The sequence below is a fragment of the Microtus oregoni genome, unplaced genomic scaffold, assembly GCF_018167655.1.
Source record: "Microtus oregoni isolate MIOR12 unplaced genomic scaffold, Mior012 000018F_ref0000195, whole genome shotgun sequence".
NCBI lineage: Eukaryota > Metazoa > Chordata > Mammalia > Rodentia > Cricetidae > Microtus > Microtus oregoni.
This window is the reverse complement of record NW_024543077.1, coordinates 26,834,616-26,862,289: the sequence shown is the minus strand read 5'-3', so window position 1 is coordinate 26,862,289 and position 27,674 is coordinate 26,834,616. Positions and strand designations below refer to the sequence as shown.

The 27,674-nt window shown below is 48.0% G+C and overlaps 1 protein-coding gene across 1 annotated transcript; it reads left to right on the top strand.

The window, feature by feature from the left end:
* Window positions 1-60: 60 nt before the first annotated feature.
* LOC121459109 (ras-related protein Rab-12) lies at window positions 61-27,555 on the top strand. Its single transcript, XM_041668629.1, has 6 exons — window positions 61-434; window positions 13,057-13,117; window positions 19,404-19,542; window positions 24,142-24,231; window positions 24,730-24,834; window positions 26,248-27,555. Exons 1-6 carry the CDS (start codon window positions 68-70, stop codon window positions 26,359-26,361), a joined length of 876 nt encoding a protein of 291 aa, XP_041524563.1. The 5' UTR covers window positions 61-67; the 3' UTR covers window positions 26,362-27,555.
* The last annotated feature ends 119 nt before the right edge of the window (window positions 27,556-27,674 follow it).

The window sequence follows — 27,674 nt, the reverse complement described above, 5'->3', positions numbered from 1 at the left end:
CCGGCAGGGGTCGCGCTCCGGCGTCGCATCGCGCGGCGCCTGCGCTTCCAGCCCCTCCCGGTCCGGGATGCTGCTGCCGCTGCTGCGGAGGAGCTGCTTCCCTTCCTCCTCTCCCGGCGGCGGCGGAGGCGGCGGCGGTGCGGAGCGGGTGGACGGTGTGCGGGGGCCCGGGGCGCGCGGAAGGCGGCCCGAGGGCGAGCCGTATGCGTGCATGGATCCGAGCGCCGCGCTGCACCGGCGGCCCGCGGGCGGCGGCCTGGGCGCGGTCTCCCCGGCGCTGTCGGGCGGCCAGGCCCGCCGGAGGAAGCAGCCCCCGAGGCCGGCCGACTTCAAGCTGCAGGTCATCATCATCGGCTCCCGCGGCGTGGGCAAGACCAGCCTAATGGAGCGCTTCACCGACGATACGTTCTGCGAGGCCTGCAAGTCCACCGTGGGTACGCCGGGCCTGGGGCGGGAGGGCCCGCGGGGAGGTCGGGGCCCGGTCCCCCGTGGACACTCTGACCCCTCCCGGGGGCAGGCTGAGTTTCCCATGGCCATTCTGCGGGTGCCCGAGCTTTCCCGCCGTGGGAACATCAGGCATCCGAGCCGCGCACAGGCCGGGTCCCTGTGGAAGCTCTGACCCCCTCCCGGGGCCAGGCCGAGTTTTCCGTGGCCTTTCCGCGGGTGTCCGACCCCCAGAGCCGGGACATTCCCTCCCAGAGCCTTCTCGGGTCATGAGGTCGGATTCATGCATCCGTGGAAACTCCCGGTCCGTTATACCAGCTCGCCCAGGAAAACGGCTTTGTGAGATGGGAAAGTAAAGCCCGGGGCCAGCCACTGGTTCAGCGCCCCGAGATCACCATCCTAAGCGGGCTTGAACCTCTTAGCATAACAGGCTAGAAGAATGAGCCAGGGCTTGCTTTCTCATTGCCCATCCGTTTTCATATTTTACTGCGAAGAAGTTGAAAAATCACTGCAGAGACCGTTCGCAGTAAAGCGGCGCTCCAGCTTCTTGTTTTATGGACAAATGTAGGGCAGAGGGATTTCGGCTGTGTTTATCCTTGACCTCAAATAACCGGGTGACAGGCAAAGTGAGAACCATTCCTCCACTACCTAACCAGAGTCGGTGAAATCTATCGGTAACGCTGCTGCTGCTTTCCTTCCTCGGGATCTGGATTTGAAACTGCAAGGGAATGTTTTTAATGACGCTGGACTGACAGAACTTGACATTGAGGCTTGTCGGGGGTATGGGAGCCAGTTGTGCCCATAGAAAGGCTGCCCAGAGAACTGTGATTTGGGGTGACTCTGTAGAATAAACAAAAGGGACTGGACAGGGAGTCCAGAAATGTTTGGTACACGTCTTGAATCCCAGTATTGGTGAGAGACCAGCTGATCTCTGTAAGTTCAAAGTCAGCCTGATCTATGCAGTGAGTTCCAGGACAGACAATGCTGTGTAGAGAGACCCTGTCTCAAACAAGGCAAATCTCAGTTTGGAGAATTGAAATGCTAAAAACGTATACACATATTTACAGTTGTAAACATTGATGGTGCCCATTTTGAGATGAGAATTCTGTAGAGAATCTTAGGGCCTCTCCCTAAAGAGATCATGAGATCATAATTGTGAGTTGTCAGGTAACAAAACAATGGCAGTTTTAAGTACTTAACTGGAAAATTAATCCTCCAGTTTTCACATTGACCTTTTTAATTTCCTTTTTGAGTATGTCCCTTCATTTTTTTTCCCTTCTACTTGTATTTATTTGGGGTTTTTTTTTTAAATATTTATGTTCCTTCTACCCTTTTTTTTTTTAATGTTTGTCTGTTTGTCTTGGGAATGTGATATTGAAATCCAGTAACATAATTATACCTGTTGCAAATATCCAATCTTGGATCATGAAAGTATATAGGGAGTTATTAACCAGGAAATGAGGCTGCTGTTATTTTGTTAGTAGCTGATGTAAACGCAGTAGGGTCTGAAGGCAGTTGAGGGTTACCAGTCTTTTATGGCCCACACTTACTTACATGTGTAAAAATGAAAGGTATGATTGTGTCTAATTCGGAAAGGAAAAGTCGGTGCAGATACCAACACTGTGAAGGCATGGGGTGTGAGGCAATGGGTAAAGCTGCCGTCCAGAACAGGACACCCACACTCTAGGACGCATAGAAATGGATGCTTCGAGACCCTGGCTAGCATGTAGTTCTGAAAAGGGTGGACCTGCCCTGTGAGCTTTCCCAGCATCGACAGAGGGAAACCAGCCAATGGGATAGCATAGACTACCTGGGAGTGAGCAGGGAAACTCACACACATAATTACATGTAAGTGTGTCTCCCCACACTGAGGGTGGATGTTTTTTCTTTTTCTTTCTTTTTTTTTTTTTTTTTTTTTTTTTTTTGGTTTTTCGAGACAGGGTTTCTCTGTAGCTTTGGAGCCTGTCCTGGAACTCCCTTGGTAGACCAGGCTGACCTTGAACTCACAGAGATCCACCTGTCTCTGCCTCCCAAGTGCTGGATGTTTTTTCTTAAATGTTTTTGTTTACTTTGTATGCAGCCTGTAGTAGTTAACTTCAATAAATGTTTCTTGTCGCGGGGAGTTGAAAGAAAGATGGAAACCATGGCTTACTCAAAGCAAAAGACAGCAAATGCTAACGGGCGTCTCTTTAGCTCCTGCCACTGACTCGCTTTCCTTCCTAGTGAGCAGGTCATTGGTGGAGCACCTGCTGGGGGCTGGTTGTCAGGCTGCCCGTGGGGAAAGTGGAACAGGGTGTGGGTTCAGCGTGCAAGTGGTGCCACGCTCACGGGGAGCTAGCTGACAGTGGAGAGCACTTAGCTTCGAAGTGCTTCCCAGCTGGGGCTGAGAGCTTCTTAGAGGATTCCTTCCCATTGAACTGCATGGAGCTAAGTTCATTCCTTAAGTTCCTTTATGCTGTTTAAATATGACTCTGGGTGTGGTGTGGTTGGGGTCCTTCTGTGGCCTGTGTTTCTAGTTTCTTCTCGTCCCAGTACAATGCCCCACACAGAGGACGAGTGTCTTCCCCGTTGTTGTTTTCCTTACTGAGGCAGGGCTTGCGGATGTTGGCTGCTTCTGGAGGAGACCACAGCCCCTGAGCGTGTGTGCACAGAGATGGGTTGCAGAAGCAAGGGTGTGGCACCTGTAATTCAGAGACTGGAAGAGAGACTTCTGAAATATACCTTTGACAGTTCATCAGACACCTGTGGACTTTGTGTAACAGGAAATTAGGGAGCTCCTTAGGGATTTGAGCTGGTAGAAGAATGTAAAATTTGAATCAGCGAAATGTTAGGGTTTTTTATTGTTATGATTAATTATCAGAGCAGACTAGGTTTGAAACACATAGAATTCACAAGGTGTGAAAAGCTACAATATTAACTTATTTAATGGCAATTATTGTAGAATATGATTTTTCAAATAGATTTGTATTTGTGGAATTGAATTAGTCAGATACAACTAGAATAATTTGGCCAGTTCTTTTCAAAGGAACAGTGTTTGTGAAGTTAGAGAAATAGGAGAGAGAAAGCAAGTTTACTATTGATGTTGGCCCACAGCCTCTTCTGTGCCAGTTTCTCATTTCTTCTTTGCCTAGACAATGTCTCTGACATATCTGAACCGTTTTCTTCTGTGGATTTCTGTATTGTAAACACACATGTGCTGCTGTGAGGCCTAGGTACACGTGTGTTCATGTGATTAATTTCTGAGTGAATCTCTAGGTATGCATGTGTTCATGTGGTTGTAAACACACTTTACATGTGCTGCTGTGAACCCAGGTACACATGTGTTCGTGTGATTGTAAACATACTGCTGTAAACCCTAGGCATGTGTTCGTGTGATTGTGAACACTCTTTACATGTGCTGCTGTGAGCCCTAGGTACACATGTTCATGTGATTATAAACACACTTTCCATGTGCTACTGTGAACCCTAAGTACATATGTGTTCATGTGATTGCTTTCTGGGTGACTCTCTAGGGACATGTGTGTTCGTGTGATTGTCAACACTCTTTACGTGCACTGCTGTGACCCTAGGTATGTGTGTGATCGTGTGATTGTGAACACTTTTTACGTGCACTGCTGTGAACCCAGGTACGTGTGTGTTCGTGTGATTGTCAACACTCTTTACATGCACTGCTGTGAACACTAGGTAAATGTGTGTTCGTGTGATTGTGAACACTCTTTACGTGCGCTGCTGTGAACCCAGGTACGTGTGTGTTCGTGTGATTGTGAACGCTCTTTATGTGCGCTGCTGTGAACCCAGGTACACGTGTGATTGTGAACACTTTACGTGCGCAGCTCTGAACCCTAGATACATGTGTGTCGTGTGATTGTGAACACGTTACGTGCGCAGCTCTGAACCCTAGGTACGCATATGTTCATGTGATTATGAACACACTGCTGTGAACCCAGGTACACGTGTGTTCGTGTGATTGTGAACACTTTACATGCACTGCTGTGAACCCTAGGTACACGTGTGTTCATGTGATTACCATCTGGCTGGGAGACAGAGAAGCCGTGCAGAGTTCCTGGTCTGTTTTCTCTGTTGTAGATCCCCTTAATTTTGCATAAATAAACTTTTCAAGTATAGTTCAAGAAAGTTCATTAAAATACGTTTTGGGGGGCATGGTTAAGAGTGTTGCTGCTCCTGCAGAGGACCAGAGATTGGTCCCAGCACCCACACCAGGCAGTTAGGAACTGCCTGTGCTCCATCTCCAAGGGATCGTGCATTAAAGGACCTTCCTGCTATATTCATGAGCGATATGAACCACATTCCAGTCTCTGTCGTCTCATTATGTATATGAAAGTATTCTGAAACTTTCGGAACATAGAATAAATTGATGTAAAGCTATCTAAACCAGAATTCTGTTATTCCTGAGCAGTGAAAGTCCCCTTAAAAATGGTAGAGACCATCATAGGATCATTGGTTCTCTTACTTTGCCAAGTAAAGTTGTTTTCAAAACCCACCATCATCAGTTCCAAAAGAGGGAGAAAGAGAGTTAAAATGAAGATGGGGAAAATAGGAGAGACCAGATAGCAGAATTAAAGCTTTTAAAATTTCCCTCTGGGGACTTTTGTCCTCTCCAGCAATTCTTACGACTTCCCAGCCCGTCTCAGAAGACACCAAGTACTTATAGAGACAGTGCTAACCTATTGGCCACGGCCCTCGTGTTATCTTCCTGGGTGTCCTCTCTGGTTCTTGCGGAGGTGAGATATGCCTCAGCTACCTGGACAGCCTTCAGCCTAGGCCACACCTGCTGGAGCTCTTGAACTGACCACAGAATTGAAGGCTCATAAAACAGTTGAATGAGTAAGACCCATGCAGACTTGGCCATCTGGCTTGCCTATAAATGTGGTCATCGGTGTCTTTATCTGTGAGTTTCAGAGTGGGTGTGGGGGGAAATTGGCCCCTTTCCTCTTTAGTCTGCAGCTTTCAGGGCTGAAGCTGAGGTGACAATAGTCAAGTTATACTTGTTTTTCTGGGTTAAAACTCTGATTTTATTTTGATTGCACTTCTGTGCTTAGATGCAGTCTTCCAAACACATATGCTGAGTGTTTCACTTAAGAGAATTGTGGCGAGGGGGGCTGGAGAGGTGGCTCAGCCGTTAAGAACTCTTGACTGCTCCTCCAGAGGACCTGGGTTCAGTACCCAGCACCCAGCAGGCAGCTCACAACCATCTGTATCTCCAGTTCTAGAGAATTTGATGCCCCCTTCTGACCTCAGAGGGCACTAGGCATGCATGTGGTCCACAGATATATGGGCAGGCAAAAGACCCACACATACAAAATAAAAAAGAGAGGGGAGTCAGGCAAGAATGCCCAGAATCCCTTCCCAAACACTGGAGCAGCACAGCCTCCCCGGTTGCCCCACCCACTGCAGAGCGATGTGAGATCACAGCTCAGGAAGAGGCAAGTGGTGCGGTTTGGGTCACAGGCCCAGGGAGCAGCGCACTGTGCTTGGTTTTATTTCGGGAGTTAGTGTAAGCCCACAGGCTTGTGCGGTGTCCACCTTGGGACACCTGGTCGCTGTCTTTCAGAGGAAGACTGTAGATTTCTTTGGAGTCAGCTGCATAGGGAAAATAAAGACCTAGTTAGACCTGGCCTCAGAACTCCCCACCTTGCTTCTGCTTCTCACATTGACGGGTTAGAGACGGCCTCCTTTTATCCAGCCCGTGGACTCTGCCAGGGGTCTCTGTTGAGGCCCTGAGCTGGCTGGGAAGAGAGCAGTTGGCCTTTGAGGATGGGAGGTGAGAGCTGCTCCGCAGGGAGGCATCAGATACACTGTTCCAACTGCCACTGAGCCCAACTGGGGAAGAAAACATGGCTTTGTACAGCAGTCGGTCTCTCGAAGATACTTTCCAGAGGTTCTCTGTAGCTACATCAGACCATTCTAGGAGCATTTAAATAGGACACAAAGTTGGCACCTGCACACGTGGCTTGTCCCTTTAGAGGGGTGTGAGTCACAAAGACGGTGGAGTCCAGTGTAAAAGAAAAAAAGGTGAGAACCATCGTGTTTCATCAGAGGGAAGAAACTGGTTGTTTACCATTCTCCTTTCTGTTGCACGGCTTTCATGTTGGAAAGTATTCTGAAAACAAAACTACAGACCAACCCTATACCCTAATTGAGTGTGGTTATGTTGTTATTTAATCCTTAAAGCCAGGAAGCAACAATACAGACCTAACAGGACACCATGTGTGTACCACTGAAAGTCTCCCCTCCCTCCTCTCCAGTCTGACGGGCTGCTAAGACATCATGTGTGTGACACTGAAAGTCTTTCCTCCCTCCTCTCCAGTCTGACAGACTACTCGGACATCATGTGTGTACCACTGAAAGTCTCCCCTCCCTCCTCTCCAGTCTGACAGACTACTCGGACATCATGTGTGTACCACTGAAAGTCTCCCCTCCCTCCTCTCCAGTCTGACAGACTACTCGACATCATGTGTGTACCACTGAAAGTCTCTCCTCCCTCCTCTCCAGTCTGACAGACTACTCGGATATCATGTGTGTACCACTGAAAGTCTCCCCTCCCTCCAGTCTGACTGGCTGCTAGGACATCATGTGTGTGACACTGACAGTCTCCCCTCCCTCCTCTCCAGCCTGACCGACTGCTGACTCCAGCACTTGTGTTCCTACCTTCTTAGCTTACAAGTAAACAAGCTCCAGTGAGCCTCTGGCAGGCGGATGAAGAGCCTTCCTGTTCCCCGCCCTTCTTAATATGTGAAGCCTCAGAAGTTGACCGGCCAGAACCCTGTGATGTCACCATTCCTAGTCAATAAAGAGCTACGCTTTCTTTCTCCCATTTTCTTTCCCTTCCTTGTGCATTTTTTTGTTGTTGTTGTTGTATGATGTTAGTATTCTCCTGTTGATCAGCTAAAGTACAATTTCTAGCCAACAATCTTTTTTTTTTCTTTTAATTTTTACTCAAAAAGAAAAGTCTTGTTCTTCAGCCCCCCTGGCCTTTCCCTGTGCTGCTCAGATGGTGGAGTTGGGCAGGTAGCCAGCTGGACCTCAGTTCAAGGTCTTCTGTAAGTACCAGTGTGTCTTTCAGCAGATGATGCCCCTCAGGTTCTCATTCGTTAAAAAAGGGTTGGGGGCACCTTCTATGTTCTCCCTAGTTCACAAGGTTGGAATAAATGGGGGTACCATGTCCTAAAAACCAGGCCCAGAAAGGTGATCCATCATTCTGTTTTCCATATCGTTGCTGTAAATGTAGAAACTTCCAGAAAATCCGTATCCTATAAGGACGTGCACAGTACATACAGTAGAGTAAGAAATAACAAGTGTCCGCCATAACTCTTTACAGTGGGGAAGAGCTAGGGAAAGCCGGATGTTCAGCTGCTTTGCTGCTGCTCGGTGCAGGGGCTGTGCGGTATTCTTTCTTAGAGTGCTGCCTGGAATATAGCAAACATCAGGATGGTTAGCTCTGGCTCCTTCCTTATGAAGGCATGAGCACCGTTGTCTGAGGTTATTCCTGTATACTTCCATGAAAATAGAGCTGTCTCTGGGCATGGACATGCACGCTCCCAGCCTCTCCCTGGCTTGTGCTATGTTGCTGGGCCAGCGTGTTCATGTCAGGTATACAGCAGTGTCTTCTGCTTCCGTGTGTTGGAGCAGAGGCACAGGATGGTTTGCATTTGTCAAGGCTTCTGTAGTAACACGTGAGTTTACACCCGTGGACCTGTGCTGCCGTAGCCCGGTGAGCTCTAGTGACATGTGGTGGGTTTACACACACGCACCCTTATTTTTTTTTCAGAGATTTATTTTTATGTGTATTTTGGGTGTTCTACCTACATGTATGTCTCCGCATCACATGTATGCAGTGCCCTCAGAGACTAGAAAAAAGTGTCAGGCCGGCGATGGTGGCGCATGCCTTTAATCCCAGCACTCGGGAGGCAGAGGCAGGCGGATCTCTGAGTTCGAGGCCAGCCTGGTCTACAGAGCTAGTTCCAGGACAGGCTCCAAAGCTACAGAGAAACCCTGTCTCGAAAAAAAAAGAAAAAAGTGTCAGGTCTCGTTGAAGTGGAGTTGCAGATGGCTCCATGCTACCATGTAGATTCTGGAAACCAAACCTGGGTTCTTTTTGAGAGCAGCCAGTAGTCTTAAACCCCTGAACTATCTGTCCAGCCCTCTCTCACCTTCAGTTTTGCTCTATAATAGCGCCTTTCTCTGAAATGATCACAAAATTTCATACTTAGAATATTGTTTTTAGTTGTACTGAATCCTCACAACTTAGCTTAGGGAGGGAAAGCCAGCCAAATCCATGAGGTTTTACCCATAAGATACTTTTGGGAGCTGGAGAGATGGCTCAACAGTTAAGAGCACTGACTGCTCTTCCAGAGGACCCAGGTTCAATTCCTAGCACCCACGTGGCAGCTCACAGCTGTGTGTGACTCCATTTCCTGGGGATCCAACACCCTCACACAGACATGCAGGCAAAATACTAATGCACATAAAAATAAAAGTAAAATCTGAACTTGCTACAAGAATAGAGACTAGGTCTGGAGGCAGCCGGCACTTCTCCCTGTCCCTCAAAGTGTGCGGTTCACCCTGGACTTTCCTCACGCAGGATGCAGCTTGGACTGGAGACTCATTCCCAGTAATAATAATAATAATATAGGCTGTCAGACATTAGTGTCGCCCACCCAATGTTGGACTTGCACCTGTGACTTGACACATCTTAGTCTGCCACTGTCAAGTCAGGGATATAATGTCCCAAAGTGGCTGACATTGTCTAAGGTATATGCTGGGAAGAAAAGCCTTGCTCCAAACTAAAGGCAGTAGCTGGGACAGAACCGTGGTGTCATGACCATTTTACATAGAGATGTATGTGAGAGCCTGGGACTCCATGGCCACGTTGATGTTCAGTAAAGTCCAGTGCCATCTGGGGCAAGCTGCGGGTCTTCAGTTGGTAGAGAAGCCAGGTGATCCTATAGGCCTGTAGCAGGGGCTGCCTGTGTCCAAGATTCTGACCATGGTGGTGGTTTTTTTCTTTAGGCTGGAAAGGAACTGGAAGAAAGAGAAGTCTTATGTATTCCTGCTGTTCTGTTTTGTAACTTCTTAGGGCCCAGCAAAGAGAAACAATGTTTGGAAATGTTTTCCCTCTGGTCTGCCTAGGCACCAGTTCTTCAGCCGTGAGAGACAGGCTCTCCTCTAGCGGCGTGGTTAAGATGATAGCGGGTCATTTACACGCCCTCTCATGTGCCTTTCTTCCTCACCCATCTGATCTTTCTAACAGCCTGTAGTTGTTCACACAAGTGTGAGCGTGAATCCAGATTCTGCTGTTGTGTTAGCTTGTGGTCTAGCAGTTACCCCTGCTGTCTCAGATCTGCCGTCCCCTAAAGGTGCGCTCGTATCCAGGACTCCCATTCCATAGCTGCCTTGTCTGCCTCTTGTCTTAAAAACAAACACTACCTCAGTTCAAAATACCCCTAGTTTTTTCCTAGGTTACTCTGCAGCATCTAGTGAAGAGACCAACTGCCCATCACCATCCAAGTCCTCGAGTTGCTGCTGTGTGTGGGCAGTAAGCCAAGGGTGCTAGGTCTTTGAGGATGCACAGTCTGTGGGTGAGGCCAGCAGAGAAAGATTCCATGAGGGCAAGAAGAGTGCAGGACCGGGGCCTGGGGTGGGAGCAGGGCAGTGTGGTCAGGGAAGGTTCCGCGCGAAATCTAGGATGGAAAAGACATCTGGGCAGATGAGAAGGTTCTCTAAGAGTGGATAGCCGCGGAAGGTACTCTGTTGCCAAGTGTTAACATAGGTCAGTGTGAGCCAGCTTTGGGGGCAGGGACTGTCCCCGTTAATCCGCAGGGTAGATAGTGAAGGTTGCTTTCATGCCTGTTAGTCGAGAAGCCTCCGAGAAACTGGGTTTTCAGCAGAGCTGCAGGTAGAAGTGAAGGTGCTGCCCACTTTGTCCCCGAGTATGATGTGCAGTTCTCCGCTCCTGACTGTGCTGAAGGCCCCTAAAGCTGCGGCCCCATAGTTGAGACTGTCATCACTGTCGTGTCTGAGGCTTGCCGACGCTGGATACACAGCATGGAGTCATTTTATACTTGTGAGGCGACGTTTTCAGACATGCTCAGTGCTGTACTTGTATTACTACAAAGATAGATGTCCACGCCATAAATTGAATTACGTTTCCAGTCATTACAAGCTACTTGGAGCTGCTAGATACAACACAGCTATTTTATCTAAGAGAAGGGATAGTTTTAGGGAGCTGTTACCATTTATTGACTTGATTTTTTTTTTTTTTAGATTTATGTATTTTAGGCATGTGAGTGTTTTGCCTGTAGGCATGTGTGTGCACCAGGTGCCAACAGTACCTGCTGAGGTCAGCAGAGGGCATTGGGTCCCCTGGATTGGAGTTACAGTCTGTCATGTGTGTGCTGGGACTGACTCCAAGTCCTCCTCTGCAAGAGCAAGGAGTCTTCTTAATCAGCTCTCCGGCCCGGCGTCTAGACTTTTCAATTCAGCCACTTCCCAGCTGTAGAATGTTTCTGCTGCAGTTACTGATGCTATTGTACTGACCGCGCTCCAAGAGTACTCGATTCCCCCGCGGGCTGAACAGAGTCTTTGTTCAGTTTCGTTCTCAGTAACTGTCCTTATTTTCTGGGTTTGAGTATTGATGTCTGATCCTTTTATTTCCATTCATTGAGCTCTGTGGTTAGAAAAATAATCTCGTAAAGGACTGCTAACACAGGTAGGTTTTCAGACTGGCTGAGAAAGAGTGGCCAACTTGTGACGTGTGCAGAGGAAACTGCCTCTGAGCACAGTGGCCTGCTCTGCTGCTATCGGGAGCAGAACTCAGGACAGAGGCCACTGGCCAATTCTTTTCAGTAAAGTAACAAACTTCCCAACTCAGATTCTGCAAACAAAGTCCTTTGAAGTAGGAAAAGAAAAGTGAAATCAAGGGGGCTGACAGGATGGTTGTGTGCAAAGCCCCCACCACCCTCGGAGTCTCACGTGCCCCCTGGACTCCTGCGCTCTCGCACACCGCAGTAATAAACACAGTGGTCATGGCGGGGTGAGTTCAGGCTGGAGCTCACATCGCAGAGTCATGGCGTGAAGTCCTACACTTAGGTTAATATTGCAGAGACAGGGTTGTCACCAGGCTGCGCCGTGTCACAGTAGAGACGCCAGTGTGGTTGTGCCTCGGGGTGTCACTTTAAGGTGCTGTCACCTTGGGGTGAGTCATTCGGGAGCCTTGCTCAAGCCCATTCGCCTGCGCAGACCTGCCCCCAGGCTCACGACTGTGCCTGAAAACCATTTGACTTTGGAAAGCATTCAGCTGGAGAAGGAAGCTGAGACGGTGTCAGCGGCCTTGCTGTGAAGGGCTGGAGAAGGAAGCTGAGAAGGCTGCTGTGAAGAGCTGAGACAGGAAAGGAGCCAGGTGTGCTGGCGCTCGCCTTTAATCCCAGCACTCAGAGGCTGAGGCCAGTGGGTCTCTGTGGTCCAGGCCAGCCAGGGCTATGTAGAGAGACCCCGATTCAAACAAACAAATGAGCAAACATTAAAAAAATAAAAGCAAGAATTGAAATGCAGCATCTCCGTTGTGATGTTGTATAGCCACAGAACTTCTCTGTTGTCCATGTAGGGACTGCCCCCAGCTCGGTCTCACAGACATGTCTGGTGTGTTGCTAATTTTAACTCCAGTCACATGTCATTCTGTTCACCTCAGCTCCTCGTCTGACCACTGCTGCCTCAGGACCCAAAATGGATGAGCAGAGGACAGGCAGAGTCACTGTGCTGGCTGTGGTCCCCTGCACACACCTGCTTCCTGGGGTTGTCCATCTTGGGTCCTGGCAAGTGGCTAGGAAGTAGACTGAAAAGAGAAGCATTTCTAGTGCTTGTGGTCGGCCAGCATCTCCTCACTTCTTTGCTTGTAAATGCTTATTTGAAAAATCTCGGCTTGAGATATTTTTGTGTATAACCATAAAAGATATCAGATGAGATACACCAATGAAATTTGGATTTTTAAAATTTACTTGAAGCTTACTAGTTTGATTTTAAGAAGAAAAAATATTACACACGATGGTTTGCTTTCAGTATTAAAATGAATAAAAATTAAAATTGAATATGCTAATCTATAGATTGATAATTTTTTTCTTTTTTGTGCTGAGAACTTGGTTGCCCAGCCTGTCTATGCCAATTTGTTTCTCCATAAGTAATATGCTGAGTCATGCACATATTTACCAACACTTGTGAGAGCCAGAAATTGTAATGTATTAATAACTTCCTGGTTCAAACAAAGGCTGCTTGTAATCAAGATTGAATTTCAAATTTTCCATCTAAGAATCATCTCTGAGCTGGCATCCTCTGCTAATGCTGCTGTGGATTTGAAATGGCCCCAGGAGTCATAAATTACATGTCCGGCAGGTGCTCGGATAACCCAGGGCTGGGCTCCCGGCTGAGGGTGGAGCGGGAGAGTGCCTGGAGCCGCGGTCTCGGCACATTCATCCCTTGTGCTTTTGAATTTTCGCAACACTGGTCCTTTTAGTTTTCTGAGTCATGCTTTTAAGTAGGGTTCCTCTGTACTCTGCGTCTTTATTATTTTTGCTTCATATTCACTTGTTTTATCTACAGGTGTTGACTTTAAAATCAAGACTGTAGAACTGAGGGGGAAGAAAATTAGACTACAGATCTGGTAAGTTCAGTGTTTAACAGCCCACACGCTTGGCTACTAAAATGGACCTCACCTCATCTCCTTAGCGCTTCCTGGGGACGGGTCCACTTCTCTCCTCATCTGCACATGGGTGTGTGTCACTGTCCCGGGAGCCTGTGTGCACCTCTCTGCCTGTGCTTCCCCATCACGGATGTCCCCAAGCTGCTGTCATTAAAATGGTTGCTTGATGGAATGTCTTGGACTGGCGTGTAGCTCAATGGTAGAACCCTTGCTTGGCGTGTCCCAGGCCCTGGCTTCCATCCCCAGTGCTGGCGGTGGGGGTTGAGGGTAGGCATGTCTTCATGTCTTTAAAATTGCTGCATGGTATTCAAAAGAGCCCAGTATGTTCACAACCATATTGTCGGGAGGGAAAAACACATCACCTACACCACAGCTCAGGGCCCTGTGCTGATACAGTGTGGGTATAGTGTGGCTGACATGCCCTGTCCTGTTGGCCTTTGGGAACTTTGTGACCAAGGCATCTTCTGCATACTGAAGGGGACCCAGAAACCCCATCCGAGGAGAATAGACCATTTCTCAGCTCAGCACTGTAGCAAGAGGCCAGGCCAGCTGTGTTCTTCCTCTTCCCTGTTAGCAGCCCACAGTGGCATCTGGAGTTCCCCATGCTGCTCGCCACTCTGCAGAAGAAAGGCGCGGCCTGTGCACTTGAGTAGTGGCCCCCTGAGCTGCTTGGAGAATGACTTGTGGTTTTCATAACACTGGTGCAACACTGAGCTTACTAACTCATCTTGGCAGGTCGCCCTCAGCTCTGACTGTCTGTCCACCGTCTGTGTGTGTTTGCTTTCATCCACGTTAATTGCTGCCGCATCTGTGGTCTCACCGGTCATCTAACGCTTGAATGTTAGTGGCATGTCTCCATCCTTCATCCATGTCCTTGTCTGGGGCACAGCTACAACCAAGCCAGCCTTGCTCTCCTGGTGTCTTGAGGTAATCACTTTCGTTTGGTCGTCCACCACTCTGTAACCCACGTAAGGGCTTCGGGGTTTTGTAGTGATTGTTTGTGTTTTGATAAAGAAAGCTTTCCTGAAAATCAGAGTGCAGAGCCAGCCACGCTAGCTAGCCATAGAAGCCAGGCAGTGGTGACACACAGCCATGCTAACTAGCCATAGAAGCCAGGCAGTGGTGACACACGCCTTTAATCCCAGCACTCAGGAGCCAGGGGCAGACAAATCTCTTTGAATTCAAGGCCACCTTGAGCCACGTGAAATTGATCCAGTCTAAAAGAGAAACAGAGCTCACACAAAGGTGATCCCAGCACTTGGGATCACAGGCCTTTAATCCCAGCACTAGGGAGGTGGAGACAGGAACACTATGGCTGCGTGGAGAGAGGAATAGAAGGCAGGATGAGTCTGAGGGGCCCGGCATTCTGAGGTTTGGTGAAGACAGTTGCAGTCTGAGGATGAAGTCTGAGGATACACTGAAAACGATCGCCCCTTGGGTCTGAACATTGGTAGAGGTAAAAGAACTCTTTATTGGTTGGCTGCTTTGCTTCTCTGATCTTCAGCATTAACCCCTACATCCAACTCTGGGTTTTTATTACTAATACCAACTAGAATTTGTGTTATAGGGTTTTATGGGTTTGTTTGGTTTTCAACAGTTTTGCCTAAATATCTGGTAACTATTCCACAGAAAGGTAACCATTTTTCTTTAGTTCATGCTGTCCCTCAGGTTCTCTCTTAGGGCTGGAGAGAGGATGCTTAGCACCCACCACAGGGTATCTCACAGCTGTCTGTGAGTCCAGACCCAGGGGATCCTCTGACCTCTTCTGACGTTGTTGGGCACCAGGCACATTCTTAGTGCACATACATACATGCAGGGAAACCATCCATATACGTGAAGGTTTAAGCTTTGACACAAGCTGGTGTTTTTGACTATAAGCACCTTAGGACAGCTTTTGAAGGATCCAGGACATGTCCACCTCTGCATCGGCATCTGACTGTCTCTTTTCCCTGAGAAGGGTAACATGGCTAATATTAGAATGTGCGTACAGCTGGTTTGAGTGGGTGACGAGGAGAACCTGTCCTGGGGCTGGAGAGATGGCTCAACAGTGAAGAACGACTATTGCTCTTGCAGAGGACCCGAATTTTAGCTATGTCAAGTGCCTCTTGTTGGTTGTGTCTGGCCTCCCCCACAGTGTCTTCAACTCGGATTAATTCCTGGCTTTCCTTATGAAAGCCTGGTCCATGAGAGTTGATAGTCTGTATTCAGCCACGTGGGGCTCACAGCCTGCTTTTCTCTTAGATGTGAAACTTTCTCCAGAAACTGCCCTCTGCCCTCTTTACCCTCTGTAAATTTCTGCAGCTGTTGGCATGGCACTGGGAAATGTCACGGGGGAAGAGTGTTGGTGTGGCACTGGAGAATGTCACTGGGGAAGAGTGTTGATGTGGCACTGGGAAGGGTCTCTGGGGAAGAGTGGTATAATGCTGGATTTACAGAAAAGCTGATTGCACACTTCTGCATGGGATGTTTCTGGTCGGTTAGGAAGCAGGACTTGGTGCTCCTTGCTCCTTGTGAAAAGTACTTGACGGAGCAACTTAAGGGAGTGATGGCTTGTCCCCATTCGTGGTTTAAGGGCTAGAGTCCCTTGAGGTGGAAAGGGTGGGAGGTCATTCGTGCAGACACTTAGAGATAGGCCCTGTGAATCACCGGTGCCCAGGAGATGCCTAATCTGACCACAGTTGTCACAACCTTTTTCCTGAAGGGTTTTCAGAGTGAATCTTATTTTTATAGTATGCCAGCTACTTGATTAATCACACCATACTCAAAAGACTTTTTCTTCTGAAATATTTTATTTCAGAGATGAAAAATGAGCCAGAAATTTTTGTTCTCATTTTGCTACTAAACAAAATCCTGGAGTCATGGTTCTCTTTGATTATTTCTTTAATAAAAGTACAGATTGGGTACACTTAGCCAAAATGCTTAGGACCAGAAGTGTTTCAGATCTTAGAATATTTGCTTAGATACAATGAAATAACTTGATGAGTATGGGTCCCAAGTCTAAACATGAACCTCATGTTTTACATACACTCGAAGATAATCTTACACAGCATCTGTGGTCTGCACTCTTTTGAGGTAAGGTCTGAAGTTTTTTGTGTGCGGCATCAGCATCATGCTGGACTAAAAAAGATCTGGAACATTTGGATCTTTAGATTGAGGATGCTCAGCCTCTGCTGTGTGATGTGTGTCAGTCCAGGGCAATCTCATGCCATTGCTGTTGTGATGTGATCTGTGTGTTGTCTGCTGTGACATTCTGTCAGGAGCTTCAGACAGCGGAGTCGGGAGCAGCGTTTCAGGAGCCAGGTGGACAGCGCTGGGCCAGGGACAGAAGGGCTTCCCTGTCTGGAGCCCGCTGGTCGCCACAGAGCAGCTATTAGACGCATTTCTTCTTGATGATTTCTGTGTGGTCTTTCTGGGGAAATGCCACCCTGAGTCCTACACGTCTAACATCCCAGAGGCTCCAGCCGTCCGTCACATTTTCACGTTACATATTGTCATTGCCACGTTTTCTCTGTCCTTAGATATTTCTACATGTACATGAATGTACATGAAAACTTAATGTGTCACTAAAATGTGTCCAGTGGCATGTAGTTTCTTGAGTTTACATAGACAGACAGACAGACAGACAGATATGTTTGCGTGGATAGGTTAAAAAATAAAGAAACTGCCTTGGCCCATTTTATTGGTTAGAACATAGGTGGGTGGAGTAAACAGAACAGAATGCTGGGAGGAAGAGGAAGTGAGCTCAGAGACGCCATGCTCCCCTCTCCCGGGCAGACGCATGCGATGAAGCAAGCCACCAGGTCAGACATGCTGAATCTTTCCCGGTAAGACTGGTGCTACACAGTTTATTAGAGATGGGTTGATGGGATATCAGAATTAGCCAGTAAGGGCTAGAGCTAATGGGCCAAGCAGTGTTTAAAAGAATACACTTTGTGTGTTGTTATTTTGGGGCATAAGCTAGCCAGGCGGCCGGGGTGCTGGGGACGCAGCCACGCCGCTCCTGCTACTACAGATAGATACACGAGTGCAGGTGCCTGTGGAGTTGGGAAGAAGGTATCTGTTCCCCCGGAGCTGTGGTTAGAGGCAGTAGTAGGGAGCCCTCTGATACGAATATTGGGAGCCCAGCTTGGGTCTTCTCTAAGAGCAGTAGTGTTGTTAACTGCTGAACCATCCGTCTCTCTAAGTTACTGTGTAGAAATAGACCTGAAACCTTGCAATGGTTGTCTGCCACTTCTCTTTACCCATCACCCAGACTTCCCTGTAGGGGACTCTTATCCCAACTGAGTGTGTGCGTGTGTGCATGCATGTGTGTGATTTGTTGGTTTGTTTAGTTGATTTTTGGTTTTGATGTTGTTTTGTTTTTAGAGAGGGTTTTTCTGGGTATTCCTGACTGCCCTGGAACTTGATTTGTAGACCAGGCTGGCCTCAAACTCACAGAGATCCACCTGCTTCTGCCTCCTGAGTGCTGGGATTAAAGGTGCCCTATGCCTGACTGTTCTGCTCTTTCAGAGGACCCAGAGTTTGGTTCCTTTCACAAGGTTGAATCTCACAGCCATCTGTAACTCCCCCTCATGGGGTCTGAAGCCTCTGGCCTCAGACACACATGCAGACATCGTACACATACATGCACATAATTAAAAATAAATATTTTAAATGTTAAATTACCAAACTGGCAAAACAGAATTGCAGGAATGTTTCAGCTTGTTCCAAAGGCAAAGAGAACTGATAACAAGATCCTGTGCTGCTCTATTAGGTGGTGACCTAACTGAGAGCAGGAGACCCACATTTCTAGAAACGAGCTTTTTTTTTAATTTTTTAAGACTGGGATACTCTGTGTAACTACTCTAGCTGTCCTGGAACTCACTCTGTAGAGCCAGACTGATCTCAACTTCACAAAGATTCACCTGCGGTGGCCTCCCAAGTGCCGAGATTAAAGGTGTGGGCCCCACCACCGGCTTGAAATGAGCTCTTTAGCGTGACATTGAGAATTAAGCTTCCTGCAGATGAAGGGAGAGAGAGAGAGTATTGGGATTCTTCTCTGTCTTTCTAACATGACACCTCCATCAATAGTCGACACCTTTGGGGAGACTGGGGAGATGGCTTTGCAGTGAAAATCACCTGTTGCTCTTGCAAAAGACCCAACGTGGCTTCCCAGCTCCATCCCTGACTCCAGCCCCAGGGGATCTCTTGCCTTTTTCTGACCTCCACAGGCACCAGGCACATAGGTGGTACACATGTACATGCAGCAAGACACTCATACAAAGAGATCAACAAACCTGACGTACAGTAGATAGTAGGGTAGTATCCTGTGGAGTGGAGTCGAGGCTTCACTCTCCCTGTGCTCAGTCGTGTGGTGTGGTCGCACACAGTTTAGTGTGGAGTGGCAAATAGCCCGAGTGTTTATTTGGAGGATGCAGAATAGTAATTCTAAGGAACGTTTTCTCCTGCCGCAAGCGTTCAGTCAGGCGCCAAAAGCAGGTCAGTGGGAACTGCAGGTGGTTTTGTGAGAGCCGTGTCTCCTTTTATCTTAAAGAAGCAGATGACCCGATGTTTTGATGTCCTGGCCTGCCTGCTGTGGCTTTCTGGGGAAGGGTAGTAGTCTGGTTAGCTGCTGGTTGATCGCGTGGGTAATCTTTCTGGGGAAGGGTAGTAGTCTGGTTAGCTGCTGGTTGATCGCGTGGGTAGTCTTTCTGGGGAAGGGTAGTAGTCTGGTTAGCTGCTGGTTGATCGCGTGGGTAGTCTTTCTGGGGAAGGGTAGTAGTCTGGTTAGCTGCTGGTTGATCGCATGGGTAATCTTTCTGGCGAAGGGTAGTAGTCTGGTTAGCTGCTGGTTGATCGCGTGGGTAATCTTTCTGGGGAAGGGTAGTAGTCTGGTTAGCTGCTGGTTGATCGCGTGGGTAATCTTTCTGGGGAAGGGTAGTAGTCTGGTTAGCTGCTGGTTGATCGCGTGGGTAATCTTTCTGGGGAAGGGTAGTAGTCTGGTTAGCTGCTGGTTGATCGCGTGGGTAATCTTTCTGGGGAAGGGTAGTAGTCTGGTTAGCTGCTGGTTGATCGCATGGGTAATCTGTCTCCATTTATGCGATTTAGCTGTCAGTCTGTAGACAGACAAACCACGAGTCTTCTAACCTTTTAACAGCCTGAACTTCTCCTCTCCGCCTGTAAGTCTGGGGTGGAGGAGGAGCAGAGCAAGTGTCTGCACCAACATGTAGACTTGCTTTGGGAACTGATTGCTACTGCTGTTTTCTAGGGACACGGCAGGACAGGAGCGATTTAACAGCATTACCTCAGCCTATTACAGAAGTGCCAAGGGGATCATATTAGTTTATGACATCACCAAGAAAGAGACATTCGATGACTTGCCAAAATGGATGAAGATGATTGATAAGGTATGTGTCGCGTTCTCCTGTTGTGAGCTCTCGGTTTGCGGGCATCATAGCATTACTCGTAAAAGGAAGAGGGGAACAGAGTGATGGAGGATGATACAGCATCCTAGTGACTAAATGTCATCTTGTCCTTATGCAACCTTGTTAGAGATAAGGCAATGATGGAATAGAATACCCAAAATCAGCTTGTAACCAAGGAAACAAGCCTTCATCCTTGCCAAAATCCTTACTTACTCTTTCTGCTCTATCTTGCCTCTTGCTCGGAGTTAAAGAAGCAGGAAAGGTCGTGTGGACACTCTTTATGTACTTTTTGGAACCCACAGGTGGTCCAGGGATCTAATTGTCTACAGTTTCTTTTGGTTCCTTGTTTTGAACAAGAGATGATTTCTCTCAGGTTCAAATTGAGTTATTACAAAAAATTCTGTATCTTCATGGTTAATGGGACCTGTATATTCCACTAGGAAATGTGTGTGAGCAGAACACCTTTAGAAGACAGAGCAGTGGGGATTGAAATGTGACCGTGTATATACAGTTAACTGCAGTTTGAGATTCTGTCTCCTTGGGCAATAATTAGATGTTCAATTTCTTTATGTTACAAACACAAAACGGGTTTTGTGTAAATTGTACTCAACCCTGACGGTACTTTGGTGTCACTTAGCTACTAGCAAAGGTTCACTTCTGGTTTTGCTAAGCAAGCTTTCCCTGTGTGCTTCTTCATAGTATGTTAGGGTCCAGGCATGGTGTGGTGCACACCTTTAATTCCAGCACTCAGGAGGCAGAGGTGGATGAATCTCTGTGAATTTGAGACAAGCCTGGTCTGCGTGACAAGTTCCAGGCCAGCCAGGGCTACATAGAGAAACTCAGCAACAACCAAGAATGAAGCAGACCCTGGCTCTACCCTCTACCTGCCCCATGCTTGGCATCGGTCACTGGGTACATGGTTACTCTCATGGCACAGGAGAGAGTGTCTGTGTACAGAGAAGGCTCTAGTCTCCAGTACACCTCCCATGGGTAGGTAGGGATGTTTATGAGGTGACAGAGCAGATGGCTGAGGATGCGGGGAGAGGTGAAGGGGATCAGTGATCTGTTGTGAGACTCTTCATACACAGTGGTGGTGTTAGCTGTGGGGCATCCTCGAGTGAGGGAAGAATTTAGTCCTCATGATATCAGAAGGCCAGAGGCCCAAGTCAAGAGTCAGGGTTTTTTTTTTTTAAAAAAAAAAGTAAGGCCAGCTTCAAGTCCCTAAAAACATAACCTAGCCATCAGTGGAGCTGGTGGGAGGGCTCAGTGGTGAGAGTGCTGCCACGCCTGATGACGTGGAGAAGAGAACTGACTCCGGCCAGCTGTCATCTGACCTCATACACAGCCATATAGTGTGCACACACATATGCAAACAAAATCAAACCCGTGTTTAATAAAATTATAGGGGTTGAAGCGTTGTCTGCAGCAGAGGTAGTGAGAGACTGATCGGATGTGGTTCAGCTGTGCGGCTCCCAGAGTTAGTGATTTGTAAAGCCAGCTAAAATCAGGCAGGGAGGGGGCTCAGAGTCAGAGAAACCACAGGCAGGGAGGGGGGCTCAGAGTCAGAGAAATCACAGGCAGGGAGGGGGGCTCAGAGTCAGAGAAATCACAGGCAGGGAGGGGGGCTCAGAGTCAGAGAAACCACAGGCAGTGAGGGGGGCTCAGAGTCAGAGAAATCACAGGCAGGGAGGGGGGCTCAGAGTCAGAGAAATCACAGGCAGTGAGGGGGGCTCAGAGTCAGAGAAATCACAGGCAGGGAGGGGGGCTCAGAGTCAGAGAAATCACAGGCAGTGAGGGGGGCTCAGAGTCAGAGAAATCACAGGCAGGGAGGGGGGCTCAGAGTCAGAGAAATCACAGGCAGTGAGGGGGGCTCAGAGTCAGAGAAATCCCAGGCAGGGAGGGGGGCTCAGAGTCAGAGAAATCACAGGCAGGGAGGGGGGCTCAGAGTCAGAGAAATCACAGGCAGGGAGGGGGGCTCAGAGTCAGAGAAATCACAGGCAGGGAGGGGGGCTCAGAGTCAGAGAAATCACAGGCAGGGAGGGGGGCTCAGAGTCAGAGAAATCACAGGCAGGGAGGGGGGCTCAGAGTCAGAGAAATCACAGGCAGGGAGGGGGGCTCAGAGTCAGAGAAATCACAGGCAGTGAGGGGGGCTCAGAGTCAGAGAAATCACAGGCAGTGAGGGGGGCTCAGAGTCAGAGGAATCACAGGCAGTGAGGGGGGCTCAGAGTCAGAGAAATCACAGGCAGGGAGGGGGGCTCAGAGTCAGAGAAATCACAGGCAGGGAGTGGGGCTCAGAGTCAGAGAAATCACAGGCAGTGAGGGGGGCTCAGAGTCAGAGGAATCACAGGCAGTGAGGGGGGCTCAGAGTCAGAGAAATCATAGGCAGGGAGGGGGGCTCAGAGTCAGAGAAATCACAGGCAGTGAGGGGGGCTCAGAGTCAGAGGAATCACAGGCAGTGAGGGGGGCTCAGAGTCAGAGGAATCACAGGCAGTGAGGGGGGCTCAGAGTCAGAGAAATCATACGTACAAGAGCTGGTTGGTGCACTGTGAGGCTAAGATGGAAGCTACCATCAGAGTCGGATTCTGGGCCAGGCCAGGCAAACAGGGTTTTTCTCCTTCTTGAGCTCACCTTTTAGGAAGACTAGTGGGCTAGGCGGCCTCTTTTATCTCTCCTTCGCGGGATTACAAACACTCACCTTCAGTCAGCATTCATGCATGGTGGATTGGTTACCCTCTGTTGCTGTGATGAAAGACCTTGGCCTAGGCGAGCTATAGAAGGGAGAGTTTGTTCTGCCTTAGGGTTCTAGGGTTCTAGAGGCATCAGAGTTCATCCCTGTCAAAATGGGGAAACGGCAGCAGGCATGTGCAGCAGCTGGAGCAGCAGCTGAGAGCTCACGTCTTAAACACCAAGCACAGAGAGAGAGAGAGCTTGAGATGGTGTGAGTTTAACTCCCACAGCCCAGCCTGCTACCTCCCTCCTCCAACGAGGAGCCCACCCCTGCTACCTCCCTCCTCCAACGAGGAGCCCACCCTGCTACCTCCCTCCTCCAACGAGGAGCCCACCCTGCTACCTCCCTCCTCCAACGAGGAGCCCACCCCTGCTACCTCCCTCCTCCAACGAGAAGCCCACCCCTGCTACCTCCCTCCTCCAACGAGAAGCCCACCCCTGCTACCTCCCTCCTCCAACGAGGAGCCCACCCCTGCTACCTCCCTCCTCCAATGAGGAGCCCACCCCTGCTACCTCCTTCCTCCAACGAGGCCTCATCTCCTAAGCTTTCCCAAACAATGCCACTAATTGGGGAGCCGGTGTTGAGATGCCAGAGCCTATGGCGGGCATCTCATTCACACCACGCACATGGTGTGTAGACTTGAGACTAAAGTCCTCATACTTGGTGGTAAGCGTTTTACCAATGGAGCTACCTCCCACCCCTGGTCTTAGTCTTTGGGGGCTTACATTCCTGAAAATGGTTTTCAGAACCTGTGAGATGTTTGAGCATTTGTTAAGATCCATGTTTATGGTTGTAGGCCCCCACCTTTAGAAATGCCTAGCAGATGGTTGTGTGCCGTGGAGGAGTCCCTGTGTTTGAAACCTTGGAGTTTCTCCTGCGGACAATGCACACTTTATAGTTGAAATGTGCTGAGTGAGTGAGGGCCTGCTGGGTTTTTGGGTTTGCAAATCCACCAAGGTCGGATGCCCTGGCCTGGCCTGTGTTCTATCTGTCATTCTTTGTGTAAGAACTCTCTTTTCTTTTCTCTTTTTTGAGACAAGAGTCTCATTATGTAGCCCTCCCTGGCTGGCCTTGAACTCATAGAGATCCACCTGCCTCAGCCTTTCAAGTGCTGGGATCAAAGGTGTACACAACCAAGATTTAAGTGCTATCATTTCTGGAAAGCTCAACTTGGGCCAGACTGTCCCACCATGTCAGCAAGACACCCACATAGGGAGCTGCTCCTACCCCTTCTCCTAGTCTCAAGAATGCTTTGGCCATGATCCTCAGGTTCCTTCCATGCAGTGTGCTTCAAATGACTTTTTAAAGCACACAAAATGGAATGAGTTATTCCAGAGATACTAGCATACCTATAGTTTTTTTAAACCTTGCAGAGGCAGTTTAAAATTGTTCTGGATATAGAGTTAATACTAACTTCATTACAGCATAAAAGTAAGTTTAAAATCTTGGACTGACTCCATTTATCACCAGCTTTTAACCGTGAGGGCCTTCCTGTGTCGTTTAATATTCTTGGGACAAAAGGACTCACTCTGGTTTTACCCACTTTGCTTCATTCTTTACCCGTTTTGTTGAACTCTGACCTTTTTCAGTTGATGACCATTTTTCAGTACATAGTTTTGACCGTTGTTTTTAGTCATTTCCTAAACAGAGTCTTAAGAATGGCTGGGGCCAAGGCCAGGACCATGACCATGGTAGTTGTCCATACCTCTGAGAAGGTACTTTCCAAAACACCGAGGGCCCTGCCCATCCCGGGAGGTGCTCAGGGGCAGTGGAGAGAAGGAACAGTTTGTAACTGGTGACAAGTGTGCATTTGCATTGCCTGTCCGCGTGTGACGTCTCTGACAACCCCACAGTATGCTTCAGAAGACGCTGAGCTTCTCCTGGTTGGAAATAAGCTGGACTGTGAAGCAGACAGAGAAATCTCCAAGCAGCAGGGAGAAAAGGTGCGTGAATGTGGGTGCCCTGCAGTCGCTCACATGCTGGTAATGCGCAGTGAGTGCCAGGCGCAGCCTTCTGGTTACTCACTTACCTCCTTTTTGGATCCATTTGAAGCAGAGGGCAAAAGCACATTGGTATCTACTGTATTATTACGTAAGTTGACATTTTGTACAGAAACAATGTTTTTAGGTTGTAAGATTTGCTTTGATGATTTTTTTCCTGCTAAGGATCCAATCATGAGGAAGCATTGAAATTCATATTTTAAATGTCAGATACACTGTACATTTAGATTCTTACATGCATAATAGGATTTAAAGGTCTCTAAAGGTTTTGTTATATGTATTGCTACAGAAATTTGCTGTACACATGAACCTGATATTTGAACATAAATGGGACTGTACAGACCCTGAGCTCCCCCACCTTTGGTGGTAAAGCACAGAGTCTGTGGTCCTGTCAGAGGTCTGGGTTGTGCCGCACGTTAAAATGGGCACGTGTCTTCTCAGTTTGCACAGCAGATAACTGGGATGCGGTTCTGTGAAGCCAGCGCCAAGGACAATTTCAACGTGGATGAGATATTTCTGAAACTCGTTGATGACATTCTGAAAAAGGTAAAAATAAATAAATGTGCCTCTCGACTGGCTGCCATGGCAGCTGCTGCTCATGCGTAGGGGTTTGGGAGTGCTTAGGGTTGATAGACAGTCCGTTTACTTGCTTGCAATAGGATGTTCTGGAGTAACTTAGACAAGGTCTGATGGCCATGGGATGAGTGGGCGTGGCTCACTGGTAGAGCATTTGCCTAGCATGCTTGAGGCCCTGGATTCTTGTCTAGCAACATAGAAATATAAATGTGATACAGTGTTTCTTAGCCGTCAGGAGGCCCGGGCTCAGTGTCCAGCACTACAGGTAAATAAAGTACTGTGTTCATGTGACACTTTTTAATGTGGAGCCCCCTTGTGGTGTATGCTTTCCTTGGAGAAGGACCACAGCTGCTGGTCTTCAGGTGCCTCTCTCTGAATGGGGACCTTCACAGAGGGTGCCGGGCAGCCCCGCTGAGCAGCAGCACTCTCCTTGGACCCCTTCCAGCCACTAGTTAGGGGTGACTCTAGAACCCTGAAAGCCATCACTAGATGACCCAATGCTATGTAAACAGCTACAGCGTGTGCCCTCTATGGACCGCTCTACCTGTTACAGACACGGTTATTTCTTCCCAGATGTTTCCGTCAGAGTTTCATTGAATCTGGCAGTGGAGAACCTTCCAGGTAGAGAGGGCTGGCTAACTATTAAGCCCTAACCGATTACGTCACTGAGGCCCCAGGAGGGAGTTCATATACTGTCACAGATGTGACATGATTCAGAAGCCTGGCAGAGGTTGCTGCTTTCTTCAGACAATGGACCAGTTTTTTATTGATTAATATGTTAAATTTTTATTATAGTAGATTCTGTGTAAAGAATGTGGGGGGTGGGCTGGAGAGATGGCTCAGTGGTTAAGAGCGTTGCCTGCTCTTCCAAAGGTCCTGAGTTCAATTCCCAGCAACCACATGGTGGCTCACAGCCATCTGAAATGAGGTCTGGTGCCCTCTTCTGGCCTTCAGGCATACACGCAGAAAGAATATTGTATACATAATAAATAAATAAATTTTTAAAAAAAAAGAATGTGGGAGGTTTTTTTGTTTGTTTGTTTTTTAATCACGTTGCTAGGGATCAAGCCTAGGGTCTCCTCACACATGCTGGGCAAACACCAGCCTCTTCCAAAGGCATTATAAAACAGTACTTCAGGGACTGGAGAAATGCCTCAGTGGTTAAGAATGCTGGCTGTTCTTCCAAAGGACTCAGGTTCGATTCCCAGCACCCCAGTTCCGGGGGATCCAACACTCCCTTCTGATTTCATCATTTCACAGATGTGGCACACAGACCTATACACACACGGAAAACACCCAGGCACATGCACAAAAGCTGTAAAATTAGAACATAACCTCTCACCTGCAAGACTAAGGTCTTTGTGTTCTCTCTTTGTCCTTTAGATGCCTCTTGATATTTTGAGAAACGAGTTATCCAATAGCATCCTCTCTCTACAACCAGAGCCTGAGATCCCACCAGAGCTGCCTCCACCTAGACCCCATGTCCGATGCTGTTGAGTTGCTGCTTTGGAGACAGAGTGCAAACGATTCCTAGAAGGGGGAAACCATTCTGTTCTGCACTACAATCATGTGACAATTTCCTTTCGCACTTTGTAACCTGAGTCAGCTGTATACACTAACTTGTAAATATGCAAATACGCAATCCCGGGTAAGGTTGGGTTCTAAGTTACACACTTCCCTTCAGATTATATCTCCTCCGTACCCCAGTGTGTAGCGTCCATACACTGGGAGGCGTAGTACTTCGAATATGAAGAATGGGAGAGAAGAAAAGTGCAGTATCTCTTGAGTCCTATAAATGTCCTTGGGTAATTACACTACGAGGCAGACACTCCAGTGAGAAGAGAGGACCTGGTGCTTCGCTTTCCGTTTCAAAGAAAAATCTACAAAACTGAAGATTTTTGAAAAAGAAGATATGACAACTGCTTTTTCTTTATTTCCGAGGCTTTCCCAGCCGTAGCATCTTGAGGTTTAGAGTGTCTCTGCCCCAGAGCAAAGCTCCTCCTCACCCACAGAGTTATCTGTCGGGCTATGTGGTGAGAGGCTTTTCCTAGGCGGAGGGCTGGATGGGACTGGGTCCCGTGGATGCATAGTCTAGGGATTTCCATTGGCCATGACCTAAGCAATTAAGAACAACAAAGATTCAATAGAGAAAAGACTGTTGGACGGGGATTGTATCTCAGTGCTGAGCATTTGCCTAACACTCATGAGGCCCAGGCTTCAATCCCCAGCACAGGGGGAAAGAAGGATAAAGAAAAGAAGACAGTTTTTGAAACTATAGAAAAGATTTTAAAACCACACTGCTATCCCACACAAATCCTGTTTATAGGGATTTTAAGAGTTACATTTTACTATATGGAAGAATACACATGCGTTTGCCTAAACATCCTGTATCTTTGTAATGATGAACTTCTCCCATTGACGGTGAAGCCTATTCCTATTAAGCCTAGACTGTGTTCAAGTTTTCTTGTTTTTATTTTGTTTTGTTTTGGTTTTTTTCTTTTTTGGTCTGATAGGGAATTTGTGAAGGCTATCTTTGGTATATCTTTTATTAAGCTGCACTGTTTTGTTTAGTCAAGGTAAATAAGTAAGTATTTGAATAACTTGGCGTGTCCTGAGTGTCGTGGTATGAGAAGCATCGTGGTCTTTCTACACTAATGAAGTGCAAATAAAATTTTGTATTTATGAACGACAGTCAAATCGCCACATGCATTCATGCAGTTACAAATTATTCATGCCAGTATTCCACAGCTCCAAATCCTAATCTTTTGAGTGGAGGCAGGGAAAGCGGAGTGAGCTCTGCCGTGGAAGAC